This window comes from Populus euphratica, unplaced genomic scaffold, assembly GCF_000495115.2.
Source record: "Populus euphratica unplaced genomic scaffold, PopEup_1.0 scaffold31.1, whole genome shotgun sequence".
In the NCBI taxonomy this organism is placed as follows: Eukaryota; Viridiplantae; Streptophyta; class Magnoliopsida; order Malpighiales; family Salicaceae; genus Populus; species Populus euphratica.
In genome coordinates this window covers 2,118,446-2,137,988 of record NW_011499850.1, presented here as the reverse complement: position 1 = coordinate 2,137,988, position 19,543 = coordinate 2,118,446, and the positions used below count along the sequence as shown (strand labels likewise).

The 19,543-nt window shown below is 34.8% G+C and overlaps 2 protein-coding genes across 2 annotated transcripts in view; one reads left to right on the top strand and one right to left on the bottom strand.

The window, feature by feature from the left end:
- Positions 1-3,544, top strand: part of LOC105121080 (uncharacterized) — a 17,107-nt gene extending 13,563 nt beyond the window's left edge. Inside the window, exon 2 of the mRNA XM_011019576.1 lies at positions 2,468-3,544. Within this exon, the coding sequence (XP_011017878.1) occupies positions 2,468-3,480 (1,013 nt within the window). The 3' untranslated portion in view covers positions 3,481-3,544. The remainder of the gene's footprint in view (positions 1-2,467) is intronic.
- A 10,108-nt stretch (positions 3,545-13,652) lies between these two features.
- On the bottom strand, positions 13,653-18,627 carry LOC105121078 (pyrophosphate-energized vacuolar membrane proton pump-like). The gene is made up of 8 exons (XM_011019575.1): positions 18,261-18,627; positions 16,434-17,008; positions 15,963-16,342; positions 15,792-15,878; positions 15,380-15,710; positions 14,446-14,856; positions 14,267-14,326; positions 13,653-14,163 (listed from the first exon to the last, which is right to left on the bottom strand). Exons 1-8 carry the CDS (start codon positions 18,514-18,516, stop codon positions 13,957-13,959), a joined length of 2,307 nt encoding a protein of 768 aa, XP_011017877.1. The 5' UTR covers positions 18,517-18,627; the 3' UTR covers positions 13,653-13,956.
- Positions 18,628-19,543: the final 916 nt, after the last annotated feature.

Sequence of the window (19,543 nt, the reverse complement as noted above, 5' to 3'; positions counted from 1 at the left end):
CCAGAGATGGGTTTATATGTATGGAACCAATCTCGATTAAGAGTCATATACCATGTTGCTCCTGAATCTATTAGTCAGACCTCAGTAAGCTCTTCTCTATCTGTAAAGATTGTCGCTGCTTCACTATATAAAACCTCTCCATCTTCTGAGATGCTCACAACATATCCTTGAGATTTTGATGACTCTATAGTATTCTCTATACCCTTTTTAAACCAACAATCCTTTTTGAAGTGCCCCTTTTTGCCACAGTTGTAGCATTTCACAGCCTTCTTACTTCTTGATTTGGACCTCCCCTGCCTTTGACTCCCACTAGAGCCACGTTCCGTTGATCTTCCTCTTGACACCAATAATGCCTCTGCTTGGTTTGAACTGTTTCTGTCTCCTTTGTTTTTGCGCCTATTTTCTTCTTCCAAGATAGCGGCTGCAACATCATCGAAGACTAGATAATCTGAGAGGATATTATTTGTCAAGTTGATAATGAGTTGATCATACGAATCAGGAAGACTTTGAAGTAGAAGCTTTGTACGTTTATTTTCTTTATTTGCTGACCCAATGTAGTGAGTTGTGAAAATAGAATTCTTATTGTGTTGATATAGTCAGTCACCAACGTGGTTTCTGTCATTCAAAGGGTATAAAGTCTCCGCTTTAAGAAAATCTTATTGTGCAAAGACTTGGACTCGTATAGCTTTGTTAGAGTCTCTCATATCTCCTTCACTGTTTTCTTCTCCGCCACACTTGATAATACTTCATCGACTAATGCTAAATATATATTAGCAATAGCATTGCCATCCATCTCATTCCATTTTGCATTAACAGTGATCACCGCAGGCCAATCCCCAATTGCTGCCAAGCAATTATCTTTCCTTAAGATTGCCTTGATTCTCATTTTTCACAGTGAGAAATTGCTCCCATTAAACCTCTCAATCTCGTACTTTGCTGTCATTGTATTCACCAAGATTTATTCAGCTATCACTGTTTCATATATCTGTAACGTATACAGAAATAGTATCGTGTGAATAATACTTCACTAAGTAAGTTTCTAGGACAGATTGGAGGGATCACAAACGATCCCGCTTAAAACTCAATCTCTTTAGACAGAACTTCTTAGACTATATTTAATCACCGCACTGACTTTCTATATACGCCAATAGTAACGTATATGAACAGTACAGTATAGGTGAATAATGTTGTATACGTGAATAGTGCCGTATATGTAAATAGTAACTGTATACACATATAACTTTTGTGTATTAACGACACCAACCAGAAGGCTCTAATACCACTGTTAGGATACTGGCATGCAAACTCGACAAGAAAAAAAGGTAAAGGACCGGATTAAATAAGAAATGACACACAAAAATTTACGTGGTTCACCCAATTGGGCTACGTCAATAGGCAAGTATAGACGGATTTTACTAAGTAATGTGGGAATTACAACCTCTCTCTATTAATAGGAGAACAACTGAAATCTCTCTAATAATAGGAGAAAATACCTCACTTACTCTCTCATAAATACCTCACAATTTTATGGAATTACTTTCCCTCTCTCACTCTCCTCTTCCTCTTTTATTTCACAATATATATATATATATATATATATATATATATATAGAGAGAGAGAGAGAGAGAGCTTAGAAATGGATTCTATCAAATATAACAATATCAAGTCAAAACAATTTTAGTATGTTATAGATGTTAAGGTTAGTTTTAATTTTAGGGGTTTTTTTTTAATTTTAACATTTTTGGATATTAGAATTTTAGCATATTATTATCTATTTTTTAAAAATATTTACACCCATAATCTCTATCATGGATCTAACACACTTAAAACTCTTCAACAGAAGAAATTCAATAAAATTTACATCATAGTTGCTGGATATGAATTCAGTTCGTTGAATGAATATGTTAGGGTGTGAAGGTGTCGTATAACCACCTAATTTTCAGAAAAATAAACGGTACTACTGAACACGTTGGGTGGCAACTAATTTTCACCGACAATCATAGCAATTAACCCAGAAATCAAGGTCACCCTTGAAAGTCTTGATTCTCCATCTTCTTTCCCACCTTCATATTTTATTATTATCATCTTCATCATCATCAATCAATCAATCAAGGAATCCTTAAACACTTCCACCGACTCACTTCTTTCTATTATTCTATATTATGTGAGTGCTTTTTCTCAACCAATTTGCATTTTTTAGAAGGAAACTATAATGGTTCAAGTACGCGTATTTCAGATTTAATTTTATTTTATTTCAATTTGTTTGTTTCCGATAAATTTTACATCTTCACATGAATTTCCAGGAATCCTCTCTTTCGCTGGTTGACAATAACTCTTTGCTGAATTGCTTGCCTTCACGACATCCACATCACCAGAGAGATACCATTGCCACTCCTCTTGAATTCGCATCCTATATATATACATATCTTTATGGCTGTTTGATCTATAGCTTCTTAAGGCCACCACCATCAAAGCAGCAACGAATAATTATCACCGCCCTTCATCCACATCTAATTTACCTCCAGTCCTCCCGAAAATCATTTTCTTTCAAAAATCGTACTGAGTCTGCAGTTTCCAATTCAACAATGAGCAATTATATTTACGACGGCGCTTCTGTTTTGTCCGATACCTCTTCAATCCAATCCGTAAAAGGGAGCCTTGCCAGAGAAAAGATGAGCGATATGAGCAATAAGCTCTCCTCTGCATTCACATCTAGTAGTGGTTATACAGAAAGAGAACTCGTAGGCGCAAAAATGAGTAGCTTAGCCAACGCCCACGATTTGAGCAATATGAGATATCAGCCCTCCTTTCGATCCACGTCCAATGGTCGTTATGCAGAAAGAGACCTCGTAGGGGCAAAAATGAGAAGCTTCGCTAACGCCCATGATTTGAGCAATTGGAGACCTAAGCTCTCCTTACCATCAACGTCCAATGGTCGTTATACAGAAAGAAAACTCGTAGGGGCAAAAATGAGTAGCTTCGATAACGCCCACGATTTGAGCAATTGGAGATCTAAGCTCTCCTTACCATCCACGTCCAATGGTCGTTATACAGAAAGAGACCTCGTAGGGGCACAAATGAGTAGCTTCGCTAACGCCCACGATTTGAGCAAAATGAGCTTTAAGCTCCCCTTAACATCCACGTCCAATGGTCGTTATGCAGAAAGAGACCTCGTAGGGGCAAAAATGAGTTGCTCAGCTAACGCCCACGATTTGAGGAATTTGAGCTCTGAGCTCTCCTTTCTTTCCACATCCAATGGTCATTATGCGAAAAGAGACCTCGCAGGGGCACGAATGAGTCCTCGTAATCGTCTTCATAAATATTCAACATCTACAAGCCATCCTGTCCATCGCAGCTCAGCTAATGCCCACAATCCATCCGCATCTAAAAGCAACGTCAATAAGGAAGCAATGAGAAACCAGCTGATTCTTCGCCCTAATTTCTTCCAACGGATGGTGTCGGGATTGTTAGGTTGTTGAAATTGTCAAAGTTCATTCGGTTAATAATCCCTATTTATTGGGACACGTGGACTAAGTTTTTAAATAATTTCCTTATTTGTTTACCACGTAAAACGTGGGTTGTTATGGTTTTTATATGTAAAGCTTATATAAGCCAACAGTATGCTTTGAATTCAGAGAGTTTATCATATATTTGCTGTGAGTTGCTTTGTGCTTAGAATTTCCAACAATCTAGTATGGTATCAGAGCAGGGCACAGAATCTGATTATGAGAGACAAGAAACCGCAGTTTCTTAAGAAGAGTGTAAAACATCAAAGCGTGTAAACCATTAAAGATCAGACAAAGAAAGAGAGGATCACCATATGGTAGCTGAAAATACTTTTGTTCAACCTGCAATTCCTAAGTTTGATGGTTATTATGATCATTGGTCCATATTTATGGAAAATTCTCTTCGTTCAAAAGAGTATTGGAGTTTGATGGAGAATGGCATTTCTGCCGCAGCAGAAGGAGTAGAGCTTACTAAAGCACAACGACAATTCATTATATTGTGTAATTGCGTTTTCGCAACCCCTTTGCACTTTTTTTAAAGGAAAACAAGGTATCCTGTCATGAGGTTTGACAAGAGAACTATAATATTCAGCGTACGCGTATTACGTAATTTTATTTTATGGAAATTTGTTTCTGAGAAATTGTACATCTTCACATGAATTTCCAGGAATCCTCTCTTTTGCTGGTTGACGATATCTACTTCACAACAACTCTTTGCTGGATTGCGTGCCACCTTGATGATATCCAGAATACATGAGAGATACCATTAATTGTCCCTCCTCTTGAATTCGCATCCTATGTATATCCCTGTTAGATCTATAGCTTCTTAAGACCAACACCATCAATGCAGCGACGAATGATTATCATCGCCCTTCATCCACATTTATAGTCCAGCTTCAATATGTCTTCTGTGTGTGATCAACCATAATATCTTGGATTCAAATTGATTATTGAATTAAGTGGGTTAGATATGATATTTTATCAAATATTATTTAATTTGCATTCAACTTATTGTTAAATTCAAATATATTAGGTCTAATATTTTATCAAAATTTATATTACCTTGAATTTAGCTGGTTGTTAAATTCAAATATATTACATCTAGTATTATGTTAAATCCATTTTATTTTAAGTTTAGCTTATTATTAAACCTAAATATATTTATTAGGTTTGGTACATTATCATATGCATATTGTTTTGAGTTTTTCCATGACATAAAAATATGAGCCAAGAATTTTTTACTTTTGTCAGCTATCGATCCTTTTAAGTACTAATATTTTTTTTCAAAATAGTATCTTAAGAATAAAATATTAAAAAAAATAAAAAACCGAAAAAACAAAGATATAATAAAAGCAACGAAATAATTTAAGTCAATGTTCCGAAAATCAATAGCAATACTACATTGTGTCATGCTATGCAACCTTAACACTGGAATGGAGTATATATGTTATTTTTCCTTCCGTTGATGTTGAAATAAGCAAGCTTGGAAATGGATTCTATCAAATTAAGAATATCAAGTCAAAACAATTTTAGTATGTTATAGATGTTAAGGTAGCTTTAGTTTTAATTTTAGGTTTTTTTTTAATTTTAATATTTTTGAATATTAGAATTTAAGCTTATTATTATCTATTTTTTAAAAATATTTACACCCATAATCTCTCTATCATGAGTCTAACATACTTAAAACTCTTCATTAGAATAGTTTGTCTACCACACAAACTTTATATGTCTTTTAAAAGTCAAATTTGAAAACTTCAAAGCATGTTTTATACATTATAACTTTTCTAGGAATGTTTGGATGAAAGTTTTTGATTGATGAGATATCTAATGTTATTTGCCAAGCATTTTAAATTCGTTGCTTCTGCAATTGTCTAGAATAGTGCACGGTAAATTCCAAAGATTATTGGAAACTAATATCCAATAGTACTACCCAAGATATTTGGTTGTTAATAAACAAAATTATTTTTGAAGAAGAAACTATAAGTTTGTTTGATTGTTTCTTCATTATTCTTTATTAGATTACTATTTGGCGGCATATCTTGAATTCAAACTTTACTTATATAGGAAATGATCTCTTAAGATCTACTGATGGTATCAAATTGTGGTGTAATAAGAAATCTTAAGTAATCACTTTGTTTTTTGTTCTAGCAAATCAGTTTTGTTTTCTTTTTTTTTTTTTCCAAATATGCTCCTATTTCTTTTTTTTTGTCTTGTTTCTATATTTTACTTTGGCTATTGGTTTAATACTCTTTTTAATATATTCTCAATGATTTTTTAAAAAATACTTAAAACTCTTTAACAAAATAAATTCAATAAAATTTACATCATAGTTATTGGATATGAATTCAGTTTGTTGAATGAATATGTTAGGGTGTGAAGGTGCAATAAAAAGTATTTTTAATTGAGAATAGGTTTACAAACAAACTTTGGTTGGATCTTATATAAGGGAGAATTTAAATTAAATATTTTTTAGAGGTTTATATAAGGTCTTATAGACACTATATGTGTCGCACGTGTGCAGCGTCGCGGCGGCCGACCACCCTCCAGGAAAAATGGATGTGGTGTATTTCTAAAAAAATATAAAGAAATAAGAAATTCTTGTGTCTCTTATCAGTGAAAAATTTTGAATAAGAGTCATCACAAAGTATTCTGGTTACTAGGAACCCTAACTAGTCTCAGAGATCGGATACGAAGACTGGTTGCATAAAAAGAAGGTATTGGCACCCTAAATACGACCTACCTAAGATAGGCTGCATTGTTTTGTCTGTTAAAATCTAAAATCATGCTATGATTTTTTAATTATTAGTCTATCTAAAGTTCAAGACAGGTCCTCCTCAATAAGAAGGTTCTTATCTTTAATGCGGTTAAACCTAACCGTTCTATTTCTCATAACCTAATTCTGGGTTATTCCTCAAAAATTATTTTTTTTTCAAAATAAAAATCAAAAAATAAAATAAAAACTAACAATGTAGAGAAAGCAAATAAATGAGGGCTATAAAAATAGGAAAAATCAAGCTGTAATTTTTTAAAGGAAATTCAAGGCCTAATTGTACCCCATTATGCTCAAAAATGGAGAAAAATACAAATTCAAGGTAAAATTGAATAAGTATTAGATGAATTTGCATAAAAATTGAGTCCAATCACATAATTAAAAATTTTAATAAGTCAATTTGATTTAATCATGGGTCAAATTAAAGTATAATTATGTTGAAGAATTAATTTGGATCCAATTGAAAGATTTAATTAAGTACAAGGACTTAATTATACTTTAAATGAGTTAAATTAATTTTATTTTGGGCTTAATTGGTGAAAATTTAAGTTTGGGAGCCTAATTTTGAATTAATTGAGAAGATTGAAATTTTAAGAGACCAAATTTAATTTTTACCAAGTTAATTGATTGAAATTAGGGGCTTAATTGCATTAAATAAAAATAATTTAGGGTCAATTAGGGTTCAATTGAAGCCAATTGAAAGAGAAAGGACTGAAATGAACTTTGGCAAAAAGAGGACTCCGCATTGTTCATTATCTTCTTTTTTTCTCTGAAAAAGCTAATCTTGTTACCTACTTTGCAGCTGCATTTAATGTATCTAATGTCCATTAAATTTGACAAATCTTATAGAAAAATGATCCTCTACACTTTCTCTACAACCCCATATGATCAGTTTAGACTAAATGACAATACATCATCTCCAGTGACAGCCTAAAGATGTCAACTCAGTCAACTTTTATCTGCAGATTTGCAACTCATGATACCTACTTTGAGCCAACAGTTGGGATCCTTCTCAACTGAATCAAAGGCTGAAATTTTTTTCCAGTATAGACAAGATTGCCTCTTTCACCGCCTATAAATAGAGGTGGATTTCATGGCCTGAGTTAGGAGAAATTGGGTCCAAAATCAGTCAAAAAACTTTTTTTTTTTTGTATATTTTTTTTCCTTTCTCTCTCTTTCCATCGTGGCTTTCAGCCACCACCACTCTCATCATCGGTCTTCCACCATCAGCTCCCCCACAGAAAGCCAACGCAACCACCAACTGACCACCAAGAGCCACCTTCGGTACTCCCTCCTATTTTTTTCTTCTTTTTTCTTCCTTCACCGTAGGAAACAATACCATCAACGTCTCTTCCTCCAGCTTCATCTTGAGCAGCCAGTACCACCACGTGTTGCCAAGATCACCAACCAGCCATCACTGCGTCTGTAGTAAGCCACCATAAACATCTCTCTCTCTCTCTCTCTCTCTCTCCTCTGCAAAACATTTTGTCTTCCTGTTGTGATCAAAGTCTACCACCATTCACCCCCTAAACCACCATCCGAACTTCTTCACCACCGTCGCAACCTCCTGCTCCAGGTGAGCTTCCCCTCCTTCCTCCCTTTTTCCCCTTTCCTTGCTTCGTCTTTGTCTCTCCACAGTTCCACTATTTTTAATAATGGAACATGAATTATAACTTACGTCCACAGTTCCAGTGGAAAAATTAAAAAAATAAAAAAACACCAAAATCATTTTTAAAAAATATGTGATTTTCTCATATATTTTTCTACTCATTTTGCATAATATCGGGTTGTATATTTACATTGTAAAATACAAATTCGGTAATAAAATACTAGTTTTCTCTAAAATATTTTAAAAAAAATCAAAACATTTCATAAAAAAAGTATTTTGTTGCATACGGCCAAATCCTAAAAAGATTTCCAAGCATATTTTTTATTAAAAAATAAAAATTACATCTTTTTCATGTTTTAAAAAAAATCTAAAAATAGATATCATAATCAGTTTATGATTATCCATTAGGATTTGGCCAACATGTCAAAAATCTTTTTTTAATTTTTTAGGATCCAGATATAGACTTCAATATTTATGGGTTGTAAAATTGCATGATAAAGTTCACCCTCAAGTATTAAAAAGACAAGGTGTAGAAATGCGATGTTAAAATTCAAACTTTAGAACGGTTAGGATTTAACCAATTAAAGGCTTCCAGGGTTAGAAATAAGTTAGCATATACTGAAAGTGAACTTTTAGGAGCACAAATGAGTTCTTATACTGCTCACCCCAATTATTCAACATATGTTAGCGTCCATCCCATCGATGTTTATCCAGTTCTTATAGCAAGGTGGGCTTTCAAGGTCAGAAAAAAATTATCATATACAGAAAATGATCTTTTAGGAGCACAAATGAGTTCTCATACTACTCACCTCAATTATTCAACATATATTAGCGTCCAGCCCATCAATACTTATCCAGTTCCTACAGCAGGGTAGGCATCCATGGTCATAAATGAGTTATCATATACAGAAAATGACCTTTTAGGAGCACAAATGAGTTCTCATACTGCTCACCCCAATTCTTTAACATATGTTGGCATCCATTTTCTTCTAAGGTGTAGTGAAATACTTGGTGGCTTAAACATCCAATTTCATGTGGGATAGTGGCTTTTGTCCCATATGTGAGAAGGAATAGTGTTTCACTAGTAGATATCTTTTGAATCGTTATATAGGCCTATAAAATCTCATTCAACAATTCTGCCCATTCTGATTTAGCTTCTTTTATTTTTTTTTTAAGTCTATTAAGCGAAACTCTGTTAGTTAGTTCAGCTTGACCATCTGTTCGAAGGTGTGATACAGAGAAAAAAATGATGATTAATATGAAGCCTTTAACAATGCTCTCTCATCTTATGGTTGTCAAACTATGTTCCATTATCTATAATCAAGACTCCAAAGAGCCTAAAGTGACATATGATATTCTTTCAAAAGAATTCAAACACTTTATTGGTGGTTATCTCTACTAGAGCTTATGCTTTAACCCATTTAGTAAAATGGCATAAGCCATACACACACATGCTTTGTTGCCCGTGCGATACAGCGGGCAACGATCGAAACCTCTTCAACTAAAAAGCAATTGCTTACTGGAACTTTATAAAAAATGTATAAGCAAAAAATTATCAAACACCTTAAAGCATAACAAAACAAAAGTAGTGAATTATGATTGGAGATGCAAAGAGGAAGTTTAAGCGTCAACATCCCAAGAGAAAGCCTAGGCACTTAAGTGCATACAAGCATATGGTTAATACATATAGAGGCAATGGGTACCAGTAAAAGAGTTTGTAGACAGTGACAAAAATAATGAGGTGTCAAGTAGAAGAATGCAGCAGTTGACGGCCTTCTAAAAGTAAGGAATAATCCATTGTAAGCTAGTTTTTTGTGTTAAAAGAAAATTACAAGTGTTGAACATTAGTGGAATGGGGGTTGACATAATTCAAAAGGGGAAGAACATGTTGGCAAGAAAAACCGTGAAGGAGTAATTAACCCTCTAAGAAAATAAAAGCCATACCATGCTGGCTTAAAACAATGCAAAAGGTGTGATGAATAAAGATCATCAACAACATCAAAAAGGCAATAACCTATGCATGGAGTAATTTGATTTTCAATCTGATAATGTAGCAACTTTATATGAATAAGCAAGGAAAAAATATAAATAGGCCTTTGGAGCAGTGGTGAGAAAGGCATAGAAATAAGCAAGAAGCAGTGCAAAAAGGTTGGAGAGACATAGAGGAGGAATTATAGCTTGAATCACATATGAGTATAAGTGAGAGAAGAAATATAGTAAGAAACTAATAAAACAACATAATATTATGACGTGACACCTAATTAAAAGTAGGTGCAGCAGGGATATGGCTTTCTTAAGAAAAACAAACAACTTGGAAAAATCAATGAGGAATTTGTCAGGTAGGCTGGTGGGAAGATTCAATGTTAATGTCATCAAAAGATGGAAGCTTCGACATGAAAAGGTAAAAGAGGGTAAAAGTAGTTGAAATGATGATATATCCTCATAATGCTTTAAAAATGGCGATGGTAAAAGGGAAAGGAGAAAGAGAAGGAGAAGGAGAAACTACTCGGTGGTCCTTAATCTAGGGATATTAGGAATAGAGAGTTGAGGAGAAAATGTGAGAAAGAGCCAAAGAGGCATTACTGAAGGAACTTACCTCCGGAGGAGACAAAGTTGTGAGTCGTTGCCTCTTAGTAGATGGTTATGTTAGAGTGTCATCTGGAGGCGAGGCATCCGGATTTGGCCCCATTTTTTCTCCTATATTGGTATTTGTTTGTGGGAGATGGTTGCATAATTAAAAAAAAAAAAAACATGGTCACGAAGTTTGCAAAGGTGAAAGACTATAGAGAAAAGAAAAATCAAATGCAGGGGAGTTTGAACTCGTGATACTGCAGCCAAGCATAAAAAGGTGCGATTCATAAAAGTCACCCAAATGTTATCCCGCAGACTAATCAAAACACATAGTCAATTCCATAAATAAAAACTGTGTGACACCAAAAAGAATAAATGGTTATAAAGCTCCCACACATATAACAAAAGCAAGAAACTTATTTAAAAAAGAGTATAGATTCGAGGTAGTGTATTAAATCTTATAGGTGATTGGCTGGAAAAAAATTATGTAAGCATTCAATAAGAGAGCAAAAATGGAGTCTATTAACCCAACCATAAGATGTGCCAAGCATATGAGTTTTTAGCTTGAGAAACCTAGACCTATAAATAGCAAGCCTTGGTAAGCGATGTGTTTAGTTTAGAGTATGAATCAATGGTAAATATAAAAGTAAATTGTGTTATGGATTTTAGAATATGAATCAATCAATAAACACTTGAGATGTTCAAATATGTGTTTAGTTTTCAACAATTGGTATCTAAATATATAAATGAGAGCATTCATATTTTAAATAGAAATCTTACACTTTCCGTTCAAAATAAGACATTAAAGAATGCTTGGAGTGGAAAGACATTGACGGTTGATCATCTCATGATTTATGGGTGCATTGCCTATACCCATATTCCATATCAAAAGATGAAAAAACTTAATGACAAGTGAAAAAAATATATTTTTCTTGATATTAGTAATTATTATAATCCTAGCACTAAGAAAATTATTATTAGTCTTAATGTTATTTTTTATGAAGCTAAATTTTATACATGGAGCAATGATAATGTTAAACAAAATATTCCAATGAATTTAGATGGTAAGAATGATAAAAGAAGGGAAAAGCCTATAGAGAAAGCACCACAAATAGTAAATGATCAAATCACACCTAATAGTCAAAGATCACAGCATGTTAGGGGAAAAAAACATATATGGATGAGTGATTATGAGATAATTTGAATTGATTGATCTAATGACTCACTAACTCATTTTGTTCTATTCTCAAATTGTAATCTTATGACTTTTAAAGATGTTGTTAAAGAAACAAAGTGGAAAGAAGTTATGGATGATGAAATTGATGTCATTGAAAAAAACAAGAGTTGACGGAACTTCTAAAAGGATAAAAGATCAAAATGGGTGCATAAAACAAATTGAAGAAAAATGGTGAAATTGACAAATAAAAAGCACAATTAGTAGTTAAAGGTTACAAGCAAGAGTGTGCATCAATTACATAGAAGTTTTTGCTCTAGTTGCAAGGTATGATATAATAAGATTGATTATTGCTTTGACAACTCAAAATTCATGGCCTAACTTCTAGTTGGATATAGAGTCAGCTTTTCTATGTGAAGATCTTCAAAAACAAGTATTCATTTATCAACCTTCTTATTATGTGAAATTTAGTCATGAGTATAAGATATATAAGTTGAAAAAAACTTTTATGAGCTAAAGCAAGCTCTAAGAGCTTATTACAATTATATAAAAGCTTATTTCTTGAAGTTAAAAAACGATCACACGAGCATATATTTTTTATTAAAATTGAAGATGGAGAAAATATGTTTTTTATATTCTAGATGATTTCATTCACACTAGTAATGATGGGACCATGTTTGGAAAATTTAAAAGATTCATGATGAATGAAATTGATATATTTGATCTTAGAAAGTTTCATTACTTTCTTGGTTTTGAAATGGTTAAGTCAAATGCCCATATATTTATTTTTTAAAAGAAATATGTTTGAGAAATTTAAAAAAAAATTGCAATTTAGTGAGCACACCAATTGAGTTTAGTTTGAAATTAGTTAAGGATCGTAAAGGAAATAAGGTTGATAGTGCTATTTACGAATAAAATATAAAAAGTTTGATGTATTTAACAATAACAAAATCAAATATAATATATTCAGTAAGTCTTGTTAGTAGATACATGGAGCATTCAATCAAAATTCATCTTCAGACTGCTAAAATGATATTTCGATGCTTGAAAGGTATTATGAAGCATTGATTAAAATTTTATTGGCTTTACTAATAGTGATTAAGTGGAAGATGAAGATGACAGAATAAGCATTTTTTGGTAGGTTTTTAAGGTTCATATTTTGGTAGGCTTTTGATATCTTTAAAAAAGCAATTAATTTTCAATTCATGGGAGTTAATTTTGTAGTTGTAACTTCGTGCATGTCAAATGATATTTGTACCGTAAAAGATGAATATTGTTTGGTTCTGATCAGCTATTTAATTACGCTAATTATATTTTTTATATGTATGTTTGGATGTTTGCTAACAATAATCAATGGAATAATTCTGAAGACATGCATGTATTTTTTTTATTTTTTTTCTTTCTTATAAAGAAAGAAAATCCCTTAGGCCTTAACAATCAGGTATTTCACCGAGAGTAAGAAAATAAGAAACCTAAAATAATCATATGAGCTCATAAGTACAGCTGTATGGTTTGGTAATTAACTAGAAAAAAATATAGAGTTATTAGATTATCAGATCAACTTGTATGAATTATTTTAATTTTAAAATTAACTTGATTAAACTTGCACAAAGTAAATTGAATTTTACTAGTTAAATTTAACTTGAGACTATACGGTATTATGGATTCCCGATTTAAAAACTAGTAACCAAGTTCGATAACGATGCTCGAGATAGGAAATTCCGTACTTGCCCGAGGAGGGAATAAGACAACCTTAAGAGGCATGGTAGCTCAAAAGGACAAAGGAAGTAGCAAACCCCCTTCTGAGATAGCATTATAACACTCCCCGATCCCCACGTGCCCTTCCAGCTACGGTGGAGAACTTGTCCCTTTTGCTGCGACCCTCCCCCATGCATTCCTTTTTTTAATTATTTCCAATTAAACAAACTCCAAATGCACCGCGCATATGACTGCAGCTGATTGATATCTAGCCAGGAGCAGGATCCATTTGTGTTTTCAAATTTGAACTTGCATCTTTAAGGAAAACAAAATAGAGGCAACTCAAACAGAAGAAAGCATAATACAATCAAAATTTGCGACAGATTTGCAAAAATTTAACTGTTCTTGCTAGAAAGTAAAATGACAACTTTTTGTCCAGCTCTCTTCACTAGATTGATTATCACCACCGTAATCGGCCCCTTGAGCAGGGAAAAGATTCTCCACCAGTCAACGTCAGGAGAGAGATTTAAAGTCCATCATCAACTAAGAACTACACATATACTTTTGAGGGGAGAAACACAGTAGGACAAAACAGTAGAGATGGGACTGGTGGACCGTTTTTACTGCTCAGAATATCTTGAAGAGCAGGCCTCCGTGTGTGGCGAAGAATGGGGCAAAGACAAGTGATTCAACGGCCATCAATTTGATGAGGATGTTAAGTGATGGTCCTGATGTATCCTTCAATGGGTCCCCAATGGTGTCACCAATAACAGCTGCCTTGTGTGGATCTGATCCTTTAGGGCCAAGAGATCTTGCATGCTCAGAAACACCAGCCTGTTTCCAACAGAACAATGCAGGGCATGTTAAAATTACAAAACCACGATTTCAGCATGCCAAATTACAAATGAAGGAGTGATTGCGTCAACTTAACGCATACCTCAATATATTTCTTGGCATTATCCCATGCACCACCGGTGTTGGAGGCAGAGATGGCAATCTAAAATATTGACACAGGAGAAATAAATGTTCAGAAATGTTAACAGGACTCCTAAACCTCAGTAAATATAATCTCAAGCGTACGTAACTAGAGAAATTCTGTTAACCACTAGCCTTTACCTGGACACCAGACACGAGGGACCCAGCAAGGACACCGGAGAGGGTTTCAACACCAAAAAAGATCCCAACAATAAGGGGTGTGAGCATGACAAGTGCACCAGGTGGGATCATCTCCTTGATGGAAGCATCAGTAGAGATCTTGACACAGGTTGCATAGTCAGGCTTGGCAGTGCCTTCCATCAAGCCAGGGATGGTGTTCAATTGCCTGCGAACTTCCTCAACCATCTTAAGAGCTGCACTTCCCACACTCTTCATTGTCATGGCAGAGAACCAATAAGGAAGCTTTGCCCCCCCAATCAAACCAAGGAAAACTTTAGGAGTCAACACATCAACTTTTGAAATAGCAGCACGGCTGACAAAGGCACCAAATAGGGCCAGGGAGACGAGAGCTGCAGAGCCAATGGCAAAGCCCTGAAAAAGGCAGCACAAAGATAATTTAGAGGTTTGCGAATAAAACCTTAGGTCCTGTCAGTGCAACAAGTCATTGCCAAATACTTCCTCTCAGTCAAAAGAGATTAAGGATGTCTGTTCTACAACTAAAGATGTAAATGCACTTTGCTGCGAAAATGACTCCATCTGACAACAGATTACGTAAGAAGTGGTCCCAGGACTTTGCAAGAAGAAGGCAAGCATCCAACTTTTCTGATCATAAAATTAAAAAAATCCAAAGTTTCATTTCCCAAAGAATAAAACAGGGGAAAATCCAAAACTATTGCTGGGGCAAGATGCCTATTTCCTTGGTTGCGTGCTGAGAGCACCACTTGAAAGCGGTCCCATAAGATAATATTTCAGTAAACCACTCACTAACACATCAATGCATAAAAACATGCAGAACTGCATTTTAACATGACAATTAAAGGCGATTGCAGATTGCAGATGTCAACTACATCTAAAAAGAAAGTGATTTAAACTCAAGATAAGAGATTTTTCAGACCTTCCCAATAGCAGCAGTGGTGTTTCCGGCAGAATCGAGGGCATCAGTTCTCTCTCGAATTCTGTGGCTCATTCCTGCCATCTCAGCAATACCTCCGGCATTGTCACTAATGGGACCATATGCATCAATTGCCAAGCCAGTGGCAATGGTACTCAGCATTCCAAGGGCGGCTACAGCAATACCGTACATAGCAGCAAAGGAGAAACTAACAAAAATGCTGACTGCAATAGCAAAGATAGGAATAATGACAGATTTATATCCCAAAGCAAGCCCAAAAATAACATTAGTGGCAGCTCCAGTTCGGCAGGAATCAGCTACATCTTGAACAGGGCTGCAAATTTATGAAAAGGTCGAGTTAACTAATTATTTAGGGAAAGTAATAGGGGGGGAAATGAATGGGAGAAAAGCTTACCTGTATGCATTGCTAGTATAGTACTCAGTTACAAATCCAAAAAGAAGACCAGCCCAGAGACCAACAGCAACACACAAGAAGAGTTGCCTGCAAGTAGAATTCAATGCTATAAGCAAATACTCCTTGAATGTAAAGAGAGAGATGGTAAAACTAAACTAGAAAGACACTTACCAATTCTTGACAACTTTCTGGGTTCCAAAATTGAAGATGGTAAAGGAAGATGGGAGAGCAATCCAACTAACAATGGCAACTCCAATAGTCATCAGAACAGTGGAGATGATGAGTTGATTCTTTAGTGCTGGCTCAATTTCATTCACAGCCTTGATCTCGAAGAAATCAGTTGCAAATAAGGTGGTGAGCAAACAAACAATGATACCCACAGAACTGACAATAAGAGGATATAGCATTGGAGTCAACTCATGATTGATTCCAAAAGAGGAGATGGAAGCAACAACTAAGGCAGCACAAGAGGACTCGGCATATGATCCAAAAAGATCAGATCCCATGCCAGCTATATCACCAACATTGTCACCTACATTGTCAGCAATCACCTGCAATCACAGAAGGAAATCAGATACAACCCAGACATGAAATCATGTCATTTTTCAAGGTAAAATGTTATTTCTACAGAGGATTACTTACAGCAGGATTTCTTGGGTCATCCTCAGGAATGTTCCTTTCAACCTTGCCAACAAGATCAGCACCAACATCGGCAGCTTTGGTGTAGATACCTCCTCCAACTCTGCCAAAGAGAGCCATGGAAGATCCTCCCAGTCCATAACCAGTTATAGCCTCAAAAAGCCCTTCCCAGTCATCTCCGTAGTAGAGCTTGAAGAGATTGATGGCAATGTAAAGCACCAATAAACCATTTGCAGCAAGGAGAAAACCCATGACTGCCCCAGATCTAAATGCAGTGATGAAAGCCTTCCCAACTCCTTTTCTTGCCTCCAGGGTGGTTCTGGCATTTGCATAGGTGGCAATTTTCATCCCAAGAAACCCAGAAACCACTGATGTGACGGCACCAAGCATGAAGGATATGGTGCTGAACCCAGCAGTGGCAAGAGCAGGCTTGCAAAGCTTCAATGGGTCATAGGTGCAAGGCTGACTCTTTGTGCTGAATCCCTCAACAGAGCCAAGGAAAACGAAAATCAAGATTGCAAATGCAACCATGAAAATTCCAACATATTGATATTCGGTGAAAAGGAAAGAAGTTGCACCTGCAGAGTTAAAAAAATCCGCATCCATAATTAGTATAAAAAAATGATATTAACGAAAAATTACTGTCACAACATAATGATGTAATGATGAAGTAAAAAGACCACTATGTTGCAAAAAGGATACAATACAAGAAAACATAGCAAGTCGATGCCGATTAAATTTTCAGTTATCTATAAGCAAGAAATCACTATTATTGAACAGTGAGAACATATGTCAAGATGTCAGATATCCTGGATATGGCCTCTTCAAAAAGGTGATTTGTACTTCATAGCTTACCATTCACCAAGAAAGCGTGAAGTTAACCAAAGGGACTCGAGAACTATCAGCCATCTGTCAAAGACAGATCGAGAAGACACAATTGTACGATCCCCTAAACATCTGGTTTCTGGTTTTCACATCCTAGGTTATCATTCGAAGCAATTTTCAGCACATGAAAAAATGAGGCCAAGTTCTCACAGTCAATAATGCAAATAATAACAAAGGGAAGTAAATTCACCACAAAAATCCTTTAAAAAAGCCAAGAGCAACTAATCAACTTTATCAACAATCTATAATTAAAAAAAAAAAAAAAACCCATGTGCAAAACGCTTGGATCTACTGAAGATTTGCAATAACATCATCAAGACCTGTAGATCTAGCAAAATTTCAAGGAACACTATAAAGTTAAAAGGGAAAAAATTACCATTTTCCACCCCTTAGGAATCAGGGTTGACTGGTCGGTGGCAGCATATCAACACCAGAGCACACATGCCAGAAAATATCGCATTTACCATTGATGTTATGACCAAACGTCCAAAATCTTTCTGCCTAACCATGCGTTCTCATTAAAAAATTATTACCATATTTCCAACACGAGAAACAAAAGAATTGCGCGATCTCGAAATTTTCCACCGACTAAAATATTATAAAAATAATAATATAAAAGCTGGATTTTGTTTCTTTTAACTAAAAAAATAAACTTTATCAAGTAAAACAAAACAATAATCCCAAAAAAAAAAAACCATACTTTCCACAGCACATAGAGCTCTGACTAGATATAGCCGCATGCAAAACCCTTCACAAAAAAAATACACAAGAAAAGCAATTCCTTGCGTAGAATAACCAAACTTCACCAGCAAAAACAGCTCATTGTCTTCCATTTCAAAACCAAAACACCATATCAAGCAGGGATCTAAACTCAACAAGCCCAAAAACCACCAAACTTAAAAAAAAATAAAAAAAGAGCAGCGATATTACTATAATTTATTATACCTTCAGAGATGGCGTTTTGAATCTCAGCACATTTAAGAACAATATTATGGTCATTAAGTCCTTCTTCTTCTTCAATCAAGTAATCACCATGTCCATTCTTTCCAGAACCTCGACTGTTATTGGACGCCGCCGAACCCGGTGTAAGCTTGACTTTGGAGACCAACAGCCATTGAAAGAGAGAAAATCCGATTCCGATAATGGCACATACCGGAATCAGAATCTCCGTTCCCAGATCTGGCAAAACCGGCGAACCCATCCCTACCAAACCCTGATTTTATCTTGTTTGTTTAGTTCTTCAATAGCAGGATAGAGACAGTGTGCGAGAGCGAGAGAGAGAGAGAGGTGAGTGCTACTGATGAGGAAGGTGTGATATGATGAGCGGGTGAGAGAGAGAGAGAGAGTGTTATTTATAGTGAGGGAATGACGGATCTCATAAAAAGGAGGGCCAGCCAGATGGTAAAAGTCAAAAACAGCACATCGGGTTGAATACAAATTTACTATTTTTGGTTCTGGAAGCTTATTGGGAATATGCGTTTTTTGTGCTCAAACTTGGGGTATTTATGGTAGTTGGGGGACTAGATTAGATTTTTGTTTTTGGTAGGAGGATGATATTCTCCTTTTTTTGGATGCATTAGAGATTCTTTTTGTTAAAGTGATTGATGTTACTGCAGAAGTTATTTTTAAAAATATTTTTTATTTAAAATAATTTAAAAATGATTTTTTTATTTTTAATATTAATATATTAAAATGATTTAAAAATAAAAATGATAAATAATCTTTTTTATTTTTTTATAAAGTTTTTAAAATATGTTTTTGATACACAATATTACAATATAAGTAAGTTATTTGCTTCGTTACGAATTTTAGTAGGGTTTATCCATATTCTGCTAAATTAAGGATAGCAATGCAATATTATTATTAGGCAAAAACAAGGGGATTAAGGGGTGGGTATGTATCAACTTCATCTAAAAAGATTGGAATTTGACACACAAATTAACATTGAAATACCCTTAATCATTGTAATAATAAAATGAAAAGAAAAACTTTGGCTAAAAAAATAAATCAAGATCATTATATACAATTACTAGGTAGAGAGATTGATTTAATTTTTTATTGAGACAAATCACCTTTCAAGGGAAAATTGACTACAACAAAACAATGGGTATAGAATACAATGTCAAGGGTTGGAGTATGGAAAACAGGAGCGACCGAGGATTGCCCATTTTCTCTTAACTATGGATGGGGAGGGCATGCACCTAGGGTTTAAAAAATTGACATGTCAC